Genomic DNA, 21,950 nt, shown 5'->3' on the forward strand with positions numbered 1-21,950 from the left:
AATTACAAACACAACTTCAATCTTTCATTTAGTTTCCTTAATTTGGCTGCTCAGATCTAACTGACCACAGTCACTCTTTTGTTCAGTCTGGAGAGACAGAAAAGAGAACAATCAGAAATTGAAACAAGTTGCTCAAAATGACAGCACAGTTCTCATCCTGGGTGTCCTTCAGGCCTGGGCTGAAAGAAGTGCTCAGCAACACGGCCTGTTGCAAGCTTTGGGCGGGTGGGCAGAAGATCTCCAAAGGACCTTTCCATCTCAAATTATCCTGTGACGGACTATATGAGTAGTCCACCAGGATTCTTCCCTCCACATCCTTCCCAGTACTCAACTGTACGCACACAATAGCACACCATTAAACTGCACTTTCCACTGTGACTGTGAAGCTGTGTACTAAGTACTTCAAAGTAGCATTTAAAGCATCGTCCTTCTGATAGAGCGAAGCAGACAGCTTCCCAGGTAGCGAGGCTTTGAGTTGCAAAGTCCTGCAGTTTAACAGAGGGATTATTATATATTTCTTTTCAGAGTTCACAAATCTTCTACTTCTATATCTGATACTAGTTTTTCCTAACTCAGAGCTGAACAATAATCTACAGCTGAGCTGAGTTTTGAGAGGGGAAAAAAGGGCCTTTCTGATCTTATTTTTTGCTGTTTATCCAGCAAAAATTACTTTTAGTACTTTTTGTCCTCTGAAAGACAATCAAAGGAAGGCAAACGTGAAATCATTCTCACCCTGGCTAAGTACACATATAATGAGCACTAAGCCCAAAGGTCAATTCAATTCTACATTCACACCATGGCCAAATATACTCTTTAACTGAAAACATATAATGGAATTCACCCAGTGGAATTAATGGATTTACAGCAGAAGTAATACAAGGTTCTGAAATAAAATTCTTTAATTTAGTATAAAATTTGGTTCCGCTAGAGAGATTTTCTGGAAACTTCAGTTCTCGTGTGGTATCAAAATAACTGACACAATCTTCCAAAACTCTTGATTGTGATTCATAAAATGCAACAGTTTTAAAAGCAACATTGTACAGTGACTGGTAACCATTGCAATTAGAATATCCTACAGGCTTTCTTATTGTGCTGGGGAACTAGTGTGGTAGTAGGACAAAGTGAATGCAGAATAAACTTTATGATACCTTTGTCCCTCTTCCTGAATTTGCATTGCACATTCCACGGTCACAGCCAAGAACCAGTGCCAAGATCTATTCAATGAATCAGAGGAATTGGCAGAAGGGGACCAGATGAAGCCAAATAAAACAAAAGCACTTAAGCCAAATATTTTGAAATGGTCAACAAGGAATCAAATAGAAGAATGGTAACAACGAGCCAAATCTCTCTACTTTCTCAGGTGAGCAAATTCCCAGCAGAGTCACTTGGCTAAAGCTGCCTCTCACTAATGGCTATGGCACAGCTTACAAAAGTATAAACAGAGCTAGAATTGTAAAGCATAAATACCTTTCTGAACACACGCACTTACTCTGAAAGTTGAAGGAAAAACTCTAGAAATAACAATCTTCAACTCGTCAGTCTTTTATAATAATTCAGTACAAGACGACTCAGTGCATTGCAACAGTATCATTTCCCATACTGGGCAGTGCAAGAGATGGGCTGGCCACAAGGCTCAGAGTGATGCTCACTGCCACTGGTCAGCCTGCTCACCCCTTGGTGGTCAAGCCTGATCATTCAGATCTCTAAGATGTTTCCCTATACCAAATTCAGAAAGACAATGAAACATTTTGTTTAAGACTCACCATCAGTTATGACCTTTCTTACACATACGGTCACAGAGAATCCTAACCTTTAGATTTTTCCTCCTCTCATCATACTATCAACTGACTGCAAGGTTCCAGGGAGCTACAGAGATATGCTGTGAAAGAAGTACTTCCTAGATTTCCACAAAGCCTGTTTTCTTTCATTTGGTATTACAACTGGAAGATCACTGATAAAACCTCATAAACATAGACAGCCATCCTGTGTATAGCACACAGATAGACAAGGATGGGAAGTGCAATCATTCCTAACTTGGACAATGAGGTACGGGTCTCATGCTATTAACGCATACAAAAAGATACAAAGATATTTCAACTCAAAGAAATTCAAATTCTACTTCCAGAACCTGGAAGCAGAACCTATCTGCAAAAACTACACTGGCCAGTCTTTAAAGTTAAAAATCCATGTTCTGTTATGGGCTTTATTAATAGATGACATGCAGTTTACTGTTCTATCTTTGAACTCTCATATCACAAAGCTTTTCCACTGCCTACTGGTGTATGTTTTGCCACTCTGCAGTACAAATGTACAAGTATATTGGTCACATAGAACACTTTCACCTTTGGGCATAAAGCAAAGATGAGCTTAGGAAAATTATAATCAGTAACTTACATTGTTAAGTTAAATTTAAAGAAAACAAAAGAATTGGCTTTTGCAAAAGCAAAGAATGCAAAGAAGATAAAGCCAACAGGTTTTCTTGAAAGTATTGTCATCTTAAAAGATCTAAATTAACAAAGATTTAAGTTTTTTTTCCTCAAATGTGAAAACATTCCCTTTAGTTTTTCTGCTATTCTGAATACTATGAAATGGTAATTGTACTTCTGATAAAATACCAAGCTATGAATTGCTTCTTGCTTGAAATGATAAATCAATACAACAAAGCTATTACACTTCAAATTGGCATCCTATCAGCAGAATACAGTGCAGTAGGGTAAAAAAAGAAGAGGGGCTTCTCACAATCTACAACATTTTTTGTTGAAAACAGATAGATTAGAGGAATAAATAAGAAAGAGGGCATGAGGGAAATAAAATATGACTGGAAAGAAGCGAGCCACAGGCACTGGCTTATTTCTGTAGTTGTGGATGCATTCATCTCCGACTCCTGGAAGGTTTTATTTGATTGCAGGCTATTTCGTGGATTTTACTCAGTGAGTTATTCACTGAAATGCACATATTCCTCTCTCTGGGATGGTTAAAATGTGCATTAAATAACGTAAAGCTACATGCAGAAGACGGGTGATAAAACAGTAGCTATATAGATGAGTTTCATTTCTACAATCTCTGCATAATCATCAGAACATAACTCTACTTAGTGCATTCACACCAAGTTATCATACATCATAACACGTTTAAAGTGAAATTACTGAGGCACCGAGCTCAGTTCATAGAAACAGAGGGAAAAGACTCATGTGTCCTTGATTCCAAACCAGCTGATGATATAGATGTGAAGTCAGAGCCAGGAAGAAAAATGACTTTAACACACATGAAGCAGGAAATTCAGAAATATGTTTTGCGTGAAAATGTCATTCTCCAAAATATTTGTAGGATATTCCATCTCAATAATTCACTGCCACGGACCCAAGTCTGCCAGAAGCAGAAACATGGATGTGTGCTCAGGGTGAATATCAGCACACTTCTTACATCCTTTACAGCACAGGTTCTTGGTTTACCTTTACAATGACTGCTATCATGATATATCCAGTTGGCTGAAGCTTTCTTTCACTTCATTTTCAGATCATTAGATCTGAAGCGAAGTAACAGATACAGTTTGACAGCCCTAGATAAGCTAATTTTTCTATACAGAGAGAAAAAGATATAAGGAAACTAATTTACTTTCTAGTAAAATAATTCAGAAATGTGATAACCAGTTTTCAAACATCACCCATATGTCTTGGAGTTGACTATCTTAACAATGCAGCTCCTAATTGTCCAAATCACATGTAAAAACCACATCTGACTCCTAAGCCACTTAATTATAATAATAAAAGATGGCCTTCAGATCTTCAGTAGCTGCCCTGCACACAGGACATCATTCTGACTCAGTCTGTTTTATTTATATGCACACATCATGATGGAGAATTGCAGCACAGCACAATGACTACAATATCAGAATGCTACTCAAAATTGAATTTCTTCTTAATATTGCTCTTTACATGTAATGAGCCTTGCAGAAAATACTGCATTATTCTGTCTACAGTTTGACTCCTTAGTTTACCAACTGTTCCCTACCAAAAAAATTATACACAAAGATCAACTTCAGTTAAGTTCTTAAATCCAACTGTTGTGTAGAGTGAATTCTGCAGCAGCTGACTGATAACCAGAGTATTTTTCTCTGGATTTGCATCAAGATATTAAAACCTGGCTGTATATTTTTCACGTTCATTCCTCCTTTAATAAACATTTACCAATGGCCTTTCTCTTCTATCTTACAATTTTACGTCAAGATCAGTTAAAAATGCCAAAGGCTCAGACAGTGAAGTGGAAAAATAATTATTTGAATGCAGTCAACCACTGTGTCATCTTCACCTAATATTAGAGGGAGGAAATGGAAGGCTGTCACTGAATTTTAATGAAGTCATTAGTTAATTACTATAAATCCCTGTGAAAGCACTAAGAATGATTATTCCTTTTATTCCCAAGAAATTTATTATAATGGCAGAGACAGACCTCCAACAATGACTTTTCTCCAAGTTCAGAATATATAAACGGTGCAGAATGACGTATATTAATTAATTCTTTGCATAATTCAAGTACAACCTTCCATCAGAGTGAGATACTGACATATTACCACACAACAAGCAGCGTTTTCCTTTTTTAATAGGTTAACTCAACTTAATAGTTAGCTTTACTATGGGGTACTGCTCAACAGGAATGAAGATGATAAGTTAGTCAATGCATATACTGTATTTGCTGCATAATGTGCCACACTACGCTTTAACATATATTAATAGAATTCTTGCAGAAAAATCACTGAAACAACAGCACGAATCAGTGAAGCAAAAGCAAGGCTGAATTTGGCCCACCATCCCTAATTCTATTGAATTTAATAAGAAAAACACGTATTTTAATTTCCTGACTGCAGATAAGACTGACAAGATATTCTGGAATCAGTCAACAGCTTTAAGATCAAATCATTCAGCCAGCCAGGCAGATGGAAAAGAGAAGCTTTTATATTAAGTAATGTTTCGTGGAAAGTTCAAACATGTATTCTTATAAGATATTACACTATTTGTTGTTGTTCGAATCAAGCAAGCAACAAAGTATTGTGCATTTTAAAAGATGTCTCATTCAAAGATGTATATATTCACAAAAACAGGATGTTTTCTTTGCTGTGAATGTTTACACAGGAACTTCTGGCAGAGAAATCCTCTGACATTCAGAAACGTTTGTCACAGGGTCTCTTTCTTTTCCATCATAATCATCTGTTGCTCCAGGCTGAAGTACCAGTAAACACTATTTTAAGGCCCTGATAATTCAGATATTGATTACAGGGACTCTTCTAAAGATTAATTCATTAATTGACTTGGCTTGTTCCTTTCTTGCCCCGAACCCCACAATACATAATGGAACAATGCTCTAGACTGAATGCTTATTGAGATTAGAGATCTGGTGTCTGCATGTATTGGCTACATAAGGAGAATGTGGCCTTTTAGCTGCTGTTCTTAACACCGGTAATTTTTACATTGTCAGACAGGTTAATGTAAAGGAAGACACACCTTTAACATCTACTGCCTTGAAGGCTTCCATTGCAGGATGACAAGCCAGTCATTGCACTGTCACAATATTTAATTGATTCACATAAAGCAACAGTGTGTCTTACACATGAGGGTCAAAATCCTGACTTCCACATGGAGACAGAAATTACCTTGAGCTCAGTTTCTTACTTTCACCTCTATACAGCCAAGTCACTGGTTAGTAGGACATTAAAGTTGAATAATATAAAGGTGGCAACCAAGGCTGAAGCTAAGAAACAATTACAGGAAAGTCCCACCTTCTCAATCTACTCTTGCACATCTTACTTGAAACTTGTGGAGGTGAATCGCACACCACACAGATCCCTCCTGCCTGCAAACCATCAGCACATCTCCCAAAGGTCTACATGGATCCAAACCACAAACGCCTCAGGAAAAATACTACAATGCAGGATGACCAGCAGAACTGTCTTTTGCAACAGAATAAAACACGGGGAGATCAGCATTATGGAGACAAGGGCAAGGAGATGTGAAATGAGTGACAGGAAAGGGGGAAAAAATATAATCTAAACAACATAAGACTAAGGGAAGCTTAAAAGCAGTAGGAGAGTACAGCTTTTTCTTTCAAGAGTAAATAAAAAAGAAAACATAAAAGGGAAACACTAGAAGGCTTGGCCTATGAATTAAGAAAAAAAACAACCCATCCAGCAAAATGACAGCTTTCCCATTTCAGAGCTGTGAGCTTACATATTAAGCAAAAACCAAATTCACCATGACTGCTTTTTCTTCTTCAAGAAAACAAATAAACAAAAGCAGCAGGAAGCTAAATCACATATTAGCAGGTTATGCCAGCAACACCACAGACCTCTAAGAAACAGATCTATAAATTAACTCGTGCTTTCCTGATCTTCCTTTACTGCAGTCATGTTTAAGGACACCACGTACCACAGATGTTACTCATAACATCCAGGAATATCCTCCTTACACGTTATTTTTGAAATCGTGCAAATTGTATTTCCAAAGTGCCATTTTGTGCTGCTTCTCAAACAGGTTAATTCTCCTGAGATCTTTGGAAATAAAAGGTGAAAATAAACACTTCCTTGATGCTGGCTGATTCCCCATATCGGTTAACACAAGGTTTTATTCGGAGACCAGAAATTAACAAAAACCTTCAGAAATGGCAATATGCATTTAAATTTCTGTAACAGTAGATCCTGTTAAGCTACACAAATGGAGATCTCATTTTACCTTAAGATCACTTTGTAACTGTAAAACTATTTCTCATATCCCAATACATTGAGCTTGCAACTTCACAGGAACAGAAAGAAAAGATAATAGAGATTCAATATAAATGTTGAGTCTAAATGTAAACATTAATATAAAAATATAACACCTAACTACTGGGATATCTGCAACAGCTGTACAATTCAGTAGACCTTGCAGGTGTTCAAAATATAGCTGCTACATATAAAAAATTATGACAACAAACAAATATCAGCAATACAAAACAAATGAAGAATAACTCTTGGTGTGGTATTCATACGATCGCCACAATTAGTGCCAGGAATGATAAATGGAGGGAAACAGCAACCAATTAACTCAGTACGCACACTTCCCCTAATTTACTTCTTTCCACATTAATTCAAGTCTTTATTTTAAAAAACAAAACAGGGAAATTACCTATTTGTTTTAAGACCAAACCTTTACAGTAATGGCACACACAGCACACATGAATGGTTACCAACGACAAAAAAAGATCTTAGTGCAATTACTATTTAAATTTTATACTCTGAAAGCACCATCAAGTTCAATCTTAAATTCAAAGCATGAATATGTACTACCAGTAATAACTGAACTACTATAGCAGATATACTACAAGTAACATGCCTATTTTTTTGACAGGACAGAAAGCATTTATTTAGCAGGAAATGCAATTGTAATTGGCAAGAACCTAAATCTCATGTACGCAGAACGCAGGAAGGAAACAAGCGTGAAACAAGTGCTCCATATTTTCTGAAATCCTTTCTACAGGATCTTTCTTCCTAAGGAGCAGGAAATGTACAGGACGAATATTTGTTTCTCAAGTGTACATATGATTTTGCTGATTGTTTCTCAGATATTTTACCTTAAACATATTTCTGAGAATGAACTGCCAGCAATCCACCAGATTGCTCTGCCCCAATGCACAGAAGGGGAGTATCCTTCTCTTGCATTCTTAGTTTGATTAACTTATCTGTTCAATGCAAAATTCAAATCATTAAATCACTTCCATTGTATTTCTCCTCTTTTACAGGGCATATTTTTCATTTGCTGTGCCAAGGCAAGACATTCTGTTCCTATACCATGCACATTTACTCATCTGTAAAGGTTGATGGCAGAGGTTTTTTTCTTTTTTCTTTTTTTTTTTGTTTTTGTTTGTTTGTTTGTTTGTTTACATTTCCTCATGTAAACGAACAAGGAAGCTAAACCTACAACCTTACATGCACAACAGAAGCTATGGCATTCCACACTGCTGCAGTCCATTATGAAAATGAACTAAAATATTATGTTAGCCTCTGTACTAAAAAGGCTAAGGAAACTTTCAAGTAGAGTTAGTCTTGATCTTACCTGTCCTATATCCTGTGTTGTTGAGGTACACAGCAAATGTACGTATTTCATGCTGAGCCTGCCAGGATGGAGAAGAACAGTTCTCATTGTTAGTGTAGGTGTTGTGGTTGTGGACATACTTCCCCGTAAGAATAGAGGAGCGAGATGGGCAGCACATTGGTGTTGTCACAAAGGCATTGATGAAATGAGCACCTCCATGCTCCATGATCCGTCTTGTTTTATTCATTACTTGCATAGAACCTGGAAAAAGAAAACCATCTCAGCAATATTTTCCTGTTTCAGTCATACCAGCAAAGAGCTCACGGGTTCCACCAGAATCAACCACAGGTAGTAACAGCACTGTGATTTCATAGGAAACCTAAATCCTAGGAGATACATTTCCCCCCCACTTAGGAAGTTTTCCCATGGTTCTGAGAAGGGTAAAATAGTCAAATCCTAACTTAAGATTGAACTCAAACCTGCTGACACAGATCATGAAGATTTCTGAATTTCTCTCTAAGCTCAAGATTTCCCACTGTAACCTAGAGTGTCTGCACAGCCTTTCTGGAGCCACTAGTACTGTTCCAGTAGCTGAAGGCAAGACTCAACGTGAATTAGACTGAGATAATGCGGCCTGAGGGTGAAATTAACTTTGTGCAACAAGTCTGACCAAAGTTTGTATTATTTAATCCTTGGTTTCTGAAGATACCTGATGCACTGCCTTTTGTGCCAGCTTTCTGCTTCTGCAGTATGCTTTTTGCTGAGGGTTGTAATCACAGAACTGTTCACATGGAAGGGATGGCTCCAAACCCTCTGTTCAAGCAGGTCTAGTTGAGTTTTCTACTGCATAAAACACTCTCTTCTCTCAAATTTAATATTAGCGGGAATTATTTCTGGAAGAGGTAGCAATAAAACAAAGCCCTCGTTACAATTTCCATAACCAGCTCACTGAGTTCTTTCTATCCACTTGATCCACTTTGATAAAGGGGTTAGCTAAAATTCTCTAGATTTTCTAAGGCTTAGTTTTGTATTATAAGGTTTTAGACGAGTAGTTGGGACACACAACCATAATCCAAAAACAAACAAGCAAGTTTAACCAGTAGGGAGTTGGATGATTTAAGGTAATGGGAGTCAAAGTCTTTTTGCCAGGTATTATTAAAAAACACACAGTTGCCAAAAGGCTGTCACCTGTTTAAGACAAGGCTTTGAATTAGTTCTACTAGAATGATAAACCTAGATAAACTTGGTTTATGCTGTAGTAGGGTTGGGGCTAACTTACCCAAGGTTGAGTGGGATTCATAGTTCAGCTTTAATCAATGTATCCTGCAACCATCTGGCACAAACTGTATGTCAATGATGGGTTTAGGCTGCTTCTAAGCTCTTTAAGAAGGGATTTCATTATGAAACTGCAACAGTAGGTCAATTTGATACAGAGAACATTGATATAACCAGGAGTAAAAACCTAGAGGGGAAATGGTCATAAGCCAAATACGAAATCTGATTCTCTGTAACTATGAATGAAGGTTAATTGCTCCTGTATATCATTTCATCTTAAAACTGACATGGCAGTAGTTTTCTTAAGATCATTTTGTTGGAATGAATATAATAAAGAAAGAAAATCTGTGCATTTTTCAGATCGGAGTACATTCTTGTCACATCACTTTGGTACAAGAACCAGGGTGAGTTACTGACCTTCTCTTCAGAGCTCGGTGAACTCCACATTTTGAAATAAGAGTTCCAAACAAAACAAGTGGGTTTTTTTGCTTTCTATAATTGTGCTATAGAACTTGTCTATAACTTGTAAAGAAAGTAGCATTTTGGGAGAAGCCTCCATTTCTTCAAAGACATTAACACAGTTAACAGTCAGTTACGCATTACGTGACTGAAAACTGTGGATGTTTCCTCTGTGTCATCTTATGAACTAGACCAAGGACAAGTAGGCTGACTGAAATTCTGCCATTCCAATATTAAAATACAATATAACAACTCCTTTAGATGACAGATACATCTGTGCATAAATAACAGCACATGTTAAGACTCCCCTTGGGGGGATGCTAACTGTCTTTAATGAAACTGTTGTAATTACAAGGACCTATATATCAACAGTCTCTAATACAAAAACTTATGATCTAATTTGCTTCTCTAGCTTGACAACTAATATGGAGTGACAGACCAGTGGAAGGTAAAACTCCAGCATACTCTTCCGTGCAATGTTATATAGGCCAGCTTTAAATATTTTAAACAGCCTGGAACCAGCCAACCAAAGCTTATTTTCTTCAGCTTGCCTCCAGTACAAACATAGAATTGCAGAAAAAAAGTATAAGTTGATCTTTCCACAGCAGAAGATTAGTTAAATGCTAATCAGCAGCTGGAACCTCATCAAATCACCTTTTGAGCTGAAAAATCTTCTGAGGTTTCATTAGCTCATGTACCAAGAGAAATTATGCTTTAAAGTGTCAATATATGATACAGAAAATGTCTGCGACATGTCAAAACGCACTGATAATGATTAAATATGATTTAGTAGTTAAATGTGGAATTTCGATGCTATTTTCCAAAAACATAAGATCTACAAGACCATGAAAATAGCTAATTAAAATCCATTTGATGCACTCAAGCTTCTCACTTAACCAAAAGAAAAAACTAAGTTGAAACTACGCTTGAAATTTGTGCAGTGTCTAAAATTTTACACTCAGCATCTCTTCACAGCTCACTTTAAGGACTAGGCTAATATTTTGACTAATATTAATGGAGAATGCACACAAAAAATACATGTTTCAGTGGGATCCTGACGTTGATGTTAAGCTCACACATGATAAAGTTAAAAGGTATCTAGATACCTATTCATACCACTAGATAAGAATTCAAATTTACTTTTTAATACGTTATGAAAAAAAAAACAACACACTGCAATACAGGAGAACCGATTATATTTACAAATGCTACAGAGAAAAAACATCCAATATAGCAAAGTGCTTAATCTAATTTTGTTCTCCAAGTGGATGTTATATTGGAAATAGAATTATTCAAAGCCTGTACTGGCATGTAACAACATATAAAAATACAAGTATCTTTCATTAACTACTCAATAAGACTGCAATCAGGGCTAGCGAAAAAAAATCCTTTATCGGTTTAGCAGTTGTTCATGAAATAACATTGACTTTCTCATTAATTGTGTTTTGCTGTCAGAGGTCATAATCTACACAAGTTTTAGCAAATTTCACCTGTTTAAGAGCTTTCAAGTCTCAAGTGACTCAGACAACTCTGAAGGACAATTTGAGAAGTAGCATCTGCATGCAAATATGTTCACAATCCCAGAATGCACACTCCCCTAAAGCCTTCTATTTGAACCTCGTTAGACATCCTTTTCACATCTTCACTTCCTTTTTTTTAATCTTTAATTTTAACACAGCTCTAAGACACTTATCTTTATGTATGATAACTAAGAAACTATCTCCATGACACTTCTTTTATTTTTCTCACACATTGGAACATGTAGGAACACATGTATCACCACTTGCTTGGACTACTCTGACATGGCTTAAATATTTTCTAAATAATCAGATACTTCTCCAGCTATGAGATAATAAGCTGATTTATTAAACCACAGCAACATGATGGGCAACCTAATTAACTGGAGAGACTGAGTCCATCACACAGGACTAACACAGACTTGCATGGCTCTAATGGGGGAAAAAGTATTTGGTTCCGTTTAATTATTTCTCATCATCAGTACATTCCTCTTCTTTTTATTCACCTTTTCATTACGACTCTTGATTAAAATGATAGTCAACTGCGCATGTATGTTTCAGTGGTTCTTGATGTTCTCGTTTACCTTTTTCCATCTGTATCCATTACAATGTACACTTGTTCTCCTTTGACCTGGAGATTCTACACACTTTTCATCAGTGCCTCACCAGTCTCATCCTTTTTTCAATAGCAGACTGGGTCTTGGTTTCCTAAATAAACTCTTGATTAGCAGCAGCGCAAACAGGAAAACATTGAACTCCCTCTCTTGAAAAAGCCACATCTCCTGGCAAACCCCACCTGCTACTGTTAAAACTACCTTAAATTAAATAGAAGAGTCTGTTAGGGGCACTTGATGCTGCACTGTGCTCCTTTTTGACTCAAATGTAACTGCAACAGAAAAATGAAAGCTACAACATCCATCAGTTGGAGAACACTCCTAGTAATTGAAATCTTCCTTATACACAACTTTCTCTGCTATGCTGTCACAGCTTGCAAGTGTTCCTTAGCTTTACTTGTAGTTCATATCTTGTTTTCATGTTTCTTAAATGCATTAACCACAATCCCCACTAATGCCAACTTTGATTAACTCGGACAGCTCAGTAGAAAAGAGGCAAAAAAAATAAATTAATTCAAACAAATATTGGGTCTCACAAAGCCACTAGTCACAGATGACGAGTATCTAATCACAGCTTCATTGGATGGATTTTCCTTAGTTAGATCCTAATTTATGTGGACACGTGCCCATTACACTTGAAACTGGAAAGCATCAAGATACGAGAGAAGAGAAATATACTGCCCAAAGGACTTCAACAATTGCATCAGAAACAAGCGGGCTAGCATAAAATAGAAGATGATAAATTTTTTAGGACCACCTTCTGAGCCTGCAAGATAAAATACGCGGGTTCTTTCAGGTATGCATTATTAAAACAGCTTTTTGTGATCCAAATCACCACTTAAAAAAGAAAAGTGACAACATCAAAAAAGCAAAACAAAACAATAAACAACAACCAAAACCAACCACAATATCACAGACATGCAGTAATACTGATAAAAAGGAAGCATCTATTAGAACATTGCCATATTGATGTGATTAACCTCTCAACTAGAGAAGTATAGAAGTAATACAAGTTAATTAACTTGACTTTTATTTGTGTTCCATTTCTTCTTTGAGGTCTGATACTAGAAATCTGGCATAGCAGCTTGTCAAAAAACCCCACCAGACCACACATATAGCAGCTCTCATCTTTCACATGATTCAGGCTTTATAGCCACATAAAAGTGTATTTTTAATGTGAAATTACAAATATAAACTGGTTTGTTTTAATCGCTTCTCCTAAGTGCAGACAACATTATGTAAATATAAGCTAGCTCAGGTAATACAAGAAAACCCAAATTCTGACTGTTAATTCATTGTTCCAAATCATTAGGCAAAGCATGTTTAATCTCCTTTCTTCAACAATTAACATAGCATTAAATAGCTACGTAGAAAATAGCATAAATAGCACTCCAGAACCTTTTCACACTAAGCAATCTTGGCCAGTAATTAACTACACATCTAAACGGACAATACTGAGAATAGTATGAATATGTTAGGTAAGATTTAAGCAATTAAAATAAAAGTTGTGTACGTAATGTATGCCTGCAATTACACAAAAAATTTGGGTAATTACATGGTGCAATAATCAGTTATGAATTAAAACCTACTGCTTAGGCATGTAGCTTCCCAGGCTACACTTGCAGTTGCCAGAAGCACAGTTTAGACACGTAGATGAGGACAGATAGACAGGAATCTCATATTTCCACAGAAACAGGAAGTTTGATATTTTAAGTAGCTACTACCTTCAACTGCATGCAACTGGAAACCTACATAAGGCTAAGTTTCAAGTTCCAACTTTTTCTATCTTGTTCCTTCTAATTTAGTATTTTTCACACACACACAATATATCTGTATCTATATTATACATATATATAATTATTTTAAAAACAAGCATCTGTCTTCAAGGAAAAGCAGCACTATACTCATAACCTAAAATTCTCTTTATGTTATGTTGATTTCTTACCAAGTTCTACATCCTGATCGTCAGTAAGAACAAGGATGATGTTTGGGCGGATGTTTCTACGGTCTCTTTGAAATCTTCCCTTTAGACGCTGATTTAACAGGAAAGCTGAACTTCCATCCAACAGTGATAAAGCCACCATCATGAACAGTCCGAGGACAAGACTATGCTGTGCCATATTGTGTTGATTTAGTGTTAATATCTTCTGCTTCTTTTTTGTTTGCAGGTATCCTGTAAGAGAGAAAGAAACATGCATTTATTTATACTTTTCCCTCAGCACCCCCTTTCCAAAGGAACAACAACAAAGTTACCTCCAAGGGAAAGTAAAAACTAGTAGCAGAAACTTGAAAAATTCACAGTTCATAAGCTGATACCTACATATACAATTAAGTTTTCACTCTATGTTCAAATTCAGCAGCAATTTCAAGGGCACAGTAGAGCATCAAACTCTTACTCCTGCTTTGACACATAAAAAGTAATCTTCCTATTTAAGGTTCTGGGATGTATTGAGATGACATTTTTGCTTACTGCATCAAAAAATGCAGATGTCAAAAACACATCTATGTATATCTTTAAGCAGCAGTAAAATTCACTGAGTTTGCCACACATTTATAAACTCACAAAGGATCGTCAAATTAGAAGACTTCTTATACACTGTTTTATCTTACAGATTTCATTAGAGTACAGAGCAGTCCAGACCCTGAAACTGTCGTAGGATACTGTTTGAAGTCTCCAGCTTTGATGATAGTGTGATTTCCTTTCAACATTTCTATTGGTTTCCAAGATTTTAAAGTATTATTGAGTACCAAAGGCTACTACGGCAAATGACTGGGAATGCACTTAAATGTTTTGCACTGCCTTAGACTTTACTTCACCATAAACACAGTTCCCCCAGTTCGACTTGTTTGTAAAACAGAGCAAAACTAACCGATACTGCTCCTTCCAGTGAGCCAGAAAAGGCAGTCTGGCCATTCCTCCAAGGAGATTCCTAAAAATGAACGAGCATTTTTGAAATCACAGTTATGCTCAGTCTTCTGCTATAAAGGGATTTTCTCCTGCTTTCAGAAGTTAAAATACTGGTATGAAACTGCATAGAAATATCAAGTACTAATTATTTCATCAGACCTAGTGATCAATGACTGAGTTTCTGATGGGTTCCTTACTTGCTGCTCACCACTTCCTGGACTGTTGCCAATGATCTCTTGCAATGCAGTGAAAAAAAAATCAATTAATAATGACACAAGGGAGGCTCTCTGCTTTTTGTAAAGACCAGAAATGCCTGAGTAGAAAGAACCCAGCCAAGTATATTTCATCCAAATAAATACACTGGCTATCCTGTTCCTATAGCCACTTGGGAGAACAATTTTTCCCCAAGCAGATTATTTCATAGCCATGTTATTACTTCATCTCTCTCAGTGTCTGCTCTTTGAGATAAATTCTTATTAAGAAAGTTCTCATGAAATAGCAAAACCACTGGTCTGAAAAATTATATTCAAATTCTATGCTTATTTAAGAAATAGGTATTTAATTTTCATATAAGTCAACAGATATGCACTAAAGTATGATGCAATATTTACTAAGGCTGCTTTCCAAAAATGTATGCTAACACGTTTTTGAAGAAAAGAAAAATCCATCTTCCTTAGTAGTCTCTCTATTGAGTTTTACTAGCAGGTGAAATCAACTTTCTTCATCAAAAATAAATATTAATTTTACATATCTTTGCAGTTATTCCAGTGGGTAGGGAAAGAGAAAAATCCAGCTTCCTAAATTCGCAGATACAGTTTTAGTACCTTTGCTGCTGATCAGAGACTTGCCAGGCTACAGAAGAACAAGCACCGGTAAGTCCTATCAATTTTCATTCCTTGTACTCAGAATTCCATCTGCAGCAGTAGAACTGGGAAGAATCATGTCAGATTCAATGTGTTGCTACCGTCCAGAGAAGTCAAAAGCAGCCTGAGAAGCAAAGCTGGATCTGTTTCAAAACAGGAGGGGAAAGAAAAACATCAGCTTAGCAGGCATACATATATATTCCTAGATACTGGTTTTCTGGGGGGAAGAGGTAGAGAAATGGCTTCTGATCTTCCAAGATTATTCCACACGTATTACACTTTAACAAAAACCAAAATGAACAAAAAAGAATAATACAGATGCTTTTATCATTTCTATTTTTCTGACAGTCTAAAATTTAATGTTTTCTTGGTTTTTTCTACTGTTCTACATTAGCCAATCATTTCTCTGAATAATAGCATTTGCTGTCATTTCTTGCAGCATTTGGAAGGCTGTCCCTTTTTGCTGTATCTGCTCTTAACTACACTCACTGAAGAGTGCTGTGCATATGATAATCTGTGATAATCTTCATCCTGTTCTTTTCACTTCTTTTGAACAAATGCATGGAAGCAACCTTATGGCCTCTTTCCCCTCAGTCTGTCTTTTCCTCAAAGTTTATTGCCCCTCACTCACTCCATTATATTTAAAAACAGAAGTTGACCCCAGCTCAGAGTGTTGCTTATCTATCTGTGAAATACTTAACACATTCAGGGATGCACTTAAACTGCTGTTCCATAGCTACTTTACCAAATGAGTACATTTATGGTTAAAAGAATTAGTTATATCTGAGAGGACGCTGCAGATGGAGAAGAGAACTTCATGTGAAGTACAAGAGGCATTTTCTCCCCAAACCTGTTATCTCTTTCTCATCCCCCTCCTCAATGGAAAATTGTCAACTATTTTCATGAGTTATGTTCCTGTTATTATCAGGGTAAGTGCTGCCAGGAACCAGCTCAAAGCATGTAATTACGTGCAAAACTCACACCAGTAACTAGGTAAGAAAATTAAAGCAATTTTAGAAAATAACCTATTTCTTAAAAAGTGTATTCATAAAAGAAAGACATGCCACTACTAACAGCATATTTGCTGTAAAACCTAAAAGCCAGCTTTAAATAGTTCTGAGAATAGTAACAGAAGAGTCTCTTGCATGGACTGCCAGTGGTCAAATATAGATGAGTATTTTAACCCCTTGCTTTCAGTGAACTTCAGGGAAGGAAATATGACATACAGCACATTAATAACTCTTCCCCATTTCTATCAACAAGTTAAACTGTGACTCAACAGCAGCACTAAGAGTCTGCCGGCAATGCCCCAATCTGCCTTCACTTTTAATATAGCACCCACTCCAATGATGCATTTTGTTCTGAGTGGCACAGATGGTCCACTGCTTTATGCTTCTCCGCAGGCCATCCTCCAATATTAAAGATGCTTGATTTGTAGTGGTTCTCATGAGAATTAGGTACGCCTCCTATTTTCTCCCAGATTACATATATGAACTTGACTGGTCTGGCCACTCCTGTTTTACATTTAGGGAAGTGCTATCAGAAATGCATCAAACATTCTGCAGCTGGGTCATCTAGCTGAGCTTCATCAAGCCTACAACTTCCGAGCAGGCTGCAGTATAGAAAGTCTGGTCCTCTTATTTTCTGTGGTTTACGGTTGAGTTTAACAAGTCCCTGATTCCCTTCATAGCCTGAATTAGATACAGCTGCCTCTTTTTGTTCTTAACTCCCGCTAGTATGGGGAATAAGAATAGTGCCAAACTCAGTTCTCCTGTGTGGCAGCGTAGAACATTACACTAAGTTACATCATAAAAGTCGAAGATTTTAGTGCATTTACTCTATTTATAAAATAACAGAGACAAGTTCTGCTCCCAAGTAACTTTAACACCAAGGAAGGACAACTTCTTTTTAATACTGCCCTCAGTAATTATTGTCAGTTCCACTGCAGCGCAGGCAGGATGCACAAGGATGACTGATGTCAGTCCTATCCCCAGATGGTGTTTTTTGTCAAGCTATTGATTAGTATTGCTTGGCACAGATGTAACATCCCTGTCTGTCAACCCAGTAGCTGATAGCAGCCAGCACACAGTGCAGCTCCAAACCTTGCTAATACCAGCCACACAACCATCCTGTGCACAAAGCTAGTGCAACTTTACTTAAGTTAAACAATTATGTTAGGTCAATATAATCAAGAGTACTCCTGTTGTAATAGAAAAAGCACAAAGATATTAAATTAATTCACATATTAAATACGTAAGATAATCCTGCTTTAAGACTATTTCTACAAAGCTGTTGCCTAGTTTTGCTTACACTAACTGATCTTTTTCTTTCTTACGTGCGCTGCAAAGCACTAAGTACAGAATTGGTATGGCAGCCACAATAGAACAGGGTAACAGCATGAAAGGCATGAAGTGGAACTGCACAGTAAGGGAAAGCAGGTTAGCAACAAGCAACACACACCTGCTCCACATCCAGCTGGAGCCAAGACCAGGTGCATTATTTCAGCACACTTAGGTGTGCCATTTGTCCACTGTTTAAAGTCATTGAAATACATGGTGGCGGATCCATTCCCTAGCAACCAACCCAATTAAGACCACTTTGCCAGTTAAATGGATTCAGCCGCACTGCTGTTCTCTTAACTCTCGAGTTGCTCCTATACATGCCAGGTTTGGTTCTGACATTACCTTTTCACTGAAGCTGTCAGCCATCATTGGAAACCATTACACTTTGTTTGTAAGAGATAAAAACAGCTTTATTTGTGAACTGGGAGGATTTCTCTTGGTAATCCAACCAGGTCCTCAGGAGAAGGTTGAAATCGTCATTCATCTTGTAATCTAACATGACGTATCTTCTGCTTTGGCACTTCCTTTTTTCTTTTCATTTTTCCCCCAGCCAGTCAGACATTTAAGTCCAGCTACGCGTGGCTCTCAATGAAAACAGTTGTGCTGATTTACCCTATCCTAACTGTGGCTCCATTATTTTCCTTCACGAGCAACCAACACTTATACAGAAATCAGGAACAGACCTTTCAGACTTATCAGGGCACTGGATTACCATGCAGATGAATTCTCCTGAATTGTTTTCCCTATGCTGGTGAACTCCATACCAAAGCTAAATATTTATCAAAGGGAAGCCTACGTTCATTGTGGAATCCCTTCCTTATTATGCAACTTCCTTTCAACTAACACTGAATTACAGTTCAGTTATAGTTTTCCTTAGAACTTTATTAAAAAAAAAAAAGAAAAAAAAAGTTAAAAATACTCAATAAACTCCTCACATCTCCATTCTATTCTTCCTATTCACCACTTGCATATTTTTACTACAGGTTTCCCGTTAAGTCACAACATTCATAAGCCTTCAGGTAGGTTGCACTGCTAATTGGATCCCCAAAACCCACAGTAACAAACATGTTTTTCTGCACTACATGCAGATAACAGCCCAACAACAACTTCTAAGAGACTAAGAATTACTCCCCTATTATACCTATTAACCTCACGTCTTTATAAACCATAAAGACACGCTGATTTTAAAGATAGTTACATTAACTTGTGTTACATACAATAATAACCACAGACTTACCAGAAGGGAATGAATACAAGAACATTAAGACAGAAAAGGTAGACAAGAACACTTAACAGACACATTCTATCAACTAAACACTTTTTTTTTTTTTTTTTGCTACATATAGAAACAAACCCTGCTACATATAGAAACAAACATACATCCGTTAACACATACAGACGTTCAGCTGCACGCGTTCCCCGGATGCACGCGATGATTTATGAAACGGGAGGCTAAGTGCTCCAGCATCACTTATCTGCCAACTCTTCTCCTCGCGACCACCGCCCGCCTCGGGTTGAGCTGCCGATGTCCGCACCGAGCGCCCTCCGCGCCGCACCGGGCTGGGGCTGAAGGGCGGCGGCGCAGCGGGAAGCAACGCGAGGAGCTCCCAAAGGCACGGCCGCACCGCATCGCCCCCGTCTGCCTTCCCAGCCCTTTTTCTCCGAACGCCCCACACAACTTCCAGCCCCCGCTGCACGAGTCCCTCCGCCTCGGCTCCCCGCCCGGTTCGGCCTCCGGAGCCGCAGACGCGGGGCACCGCCGCCCCCTCCCCCGCCGCGCACTCACCGCGGAGATGGAGCTCAGCCTCGCCGTGCCGCCGCGCTGCCAGGCCGCCCGCGGAGCGCCGCGAAGGAGAAGCGCATCCTCGGGCAGCGACAGAAGCTCTAGAGCGAGCGCCGGGAGGAAGCGCTCGGGCGGGTGCTCCGCTCCACCCGCCCCGTCCTTCTTCCTCTCCCTTCTCCCTTCCCCGTTTAAAAACTTCATTTACCTCGAAGATCCTCCTCCCAGCATTGACGCAACGCCCCGGCGGCGCGCAGAGGAAACCTGTTCCTCCGGCCGCAACTCGCCCCGAGCCCGGCGGCAGCTCCGCGGGCTGTGGCTGCTCAGCGGGGCCAGGCCCCCACCGGGGGAAGGGTGCGCAGAGAGTATACCGGGCACACGGAGCGCTCCGGGGGGCGAGAGGGGAAATGAATGGCCCCTCGTGGGCCGTGGTCCTCTCGTGAGCGGCCCGGGGGGCACACGAGGAGACCTCGAGCACTGCCCCCTGCCCTAGTACAGCAGCTCATTACAGTCGTGCAGGGGAAATTAAGGGACACAATGCTTATTAGTAACTGAGAAAAGCTTAGCCGAGCTCCTCGAGGCGGTGACTTGGAACTAAATCCATCATACAACGAAAAGTAACGGTGTTCAAATAAATACCTAAATACAGTTTACCTCCAGTGGATTCTTTCAGAATGCCTAAGAACAGCTTTCAAAGGTACTGATTTAATAGTGCTTTACAAAAAGCATGATTTTCTTCAAACCTTGCACTGCTGACAGTGTCACACTGGGCTTACACTTTACTACTGTATCTAATACAGAATTACACACATCACAAATTCCTTGATTCCGAGCTTCCATCTTTTCAACTACGAAGTTTCAAGCATACATCTAATAATTAAGAAAATTAATGCTGCCATTTTTATCATTAAATGATGCTACAGTGAAAATGGTGTTACATGGTGGACTATGGACAGGACAGCTTTTCTGTGCAAGAACATCATTGGAAGAAAAGCAGTGACTGAGCAGAAAAGGAAGATCGCATCACTTTGCTATTTGAAGTCCAAAGCAGGATGGAAATATGACAGTTCCTGTGAACTCCTAAGGAAAATGACCAGCTGTAGTTTCAAGGAAAAAAGTCAGCACAGGAGAGATGTGTAGGAAGAACTATAATTGTTTGAGAAGTAAATATTTTGAAAAGCCACACAGGATATATTAGAAAAAACAATGAAAATGTACTTGTTTAATTTATGATTTATTTGGATTTTAGCCTAAAAACAAACATTGCTTCCAATGACCCAATTCTGACTTCGCTGTAAAAGGCTAATCGTCCTGACCCTTTTTCATTAGGCCACATTCTTCAACTACATTCAGTGTGACCCTGGATGAGCTCAAATGAAGCAGCACAGATCCCCCATACAGCTGCAGCACGGCGGGGGGAACCTGCCAGCTGTGCTCAGGAACCACCAGCACAAGAGGAGCAATTTCTGTCAGTACAACTGCATCCACACTAGGGGCTGCAAGGGTACAACTGTGTCAGTGCAAGTACACCACCACTCCTGAACAGCGAGTCACACTAATGCTGAAGATGCTGGTAAAACAGGGGCTACGTGTTGCTGACATTTTGGTAAGATTGTTATATCGCTTTCTGAGATAGCATTTGACCTTTCAGTAGTGACTTCCATCTCCTGATAAAACAATTCGCAGCCAATTAAGTTTTACAACACACCTGTGAGCTATACTGTTCCATTTCCACATATTTTAGACACAAACTTGAGTTGGATAAGACAGATGAGTCACACAGAGCCAAAAAGACATTCAGCAGCGAGGTCAGGAACAGAAACCAGGAAACTCCGCATTCCTCTGTCCCAACCACAGGCCAACAGTGTGCAATCTCCAATGCACAGACCCTACAGACCAGCTCTAGAAGGACTGAAAGCAGTAAATACCAAGTGAGAAGGAAGTTTGCTGCACAAAGTTTGCTACGCAGTGGTCTGCACACTACACAAGAGAAGGAAGCATACAGGCTCCCTCTTTTTAAAGGGATTTTTGTTTGTAAGGGACACATGACCTAATAAAGTTTCATTGTGAACTTTCTTCAACAAGCTACAATCAACAAAGACACTAAAATGTGCATTAGTGACAGTGGTGTA

The 21,950-nt window shown here is 38.6% G+C and overlaps 1 protein-coding gene across 23 annotated transcripts in view; it reads right to left on the reverse strand.

Moving 5' to 3' along the window:
* Positions 1–21,950, reverse strand: part of SULF2 (sulfatase 2) — a 125,097-nt gene that overhangs the window by 39,279 nt on the left and 63,868 nt on the right. For 10 of the 23 annotated variants that reach the window (XR_014935957.1, XM_015881534.3, XM_015881541.3 and 7 more), the window contains 3 exons: positions 15,658–15,839; positions 13,871–14,098; positions 8,082–8,321 (listed from right to left, as the gene is read on the reverse strand). Coding sequence is in view for 16 of the 23 variants with exons in the window: in XM_015881534.3 (XP_015737020.2) it covers positions 8,082–8,321; positions 13,871–14,045 (415 nt within the window). In the remaining 7 variants the exon portion in view is untranslated. Of the gene's footprint in view, positions 1–8,081; positions 8,322–13,870; positions 14,099–14,795; positions 14,856–15,657; positions 15,840–19,418; positions 19,774–19,824; positions 19,985–20,026; positions 20,204–21,950 lie in introns of those variants that run through there. The other 13 variants (XR_014935958.1, XM_085520340.1, XM_015881537.3 and 10 more) reach the window with 8 other exon arrangements.

This window comes from Coturnix japonica, chromosome 19 (assembly GCF_054131305.1).
Source record: "Coturnix japonica strain WE chromosome 19, WE-NBRP24, whole genome shotgun sequence".
NCBI lineage: Eukaryota > Metazoa > Chordata > Aves > Galliformes > Phasianidae > Coturnix > Coturnix japonica.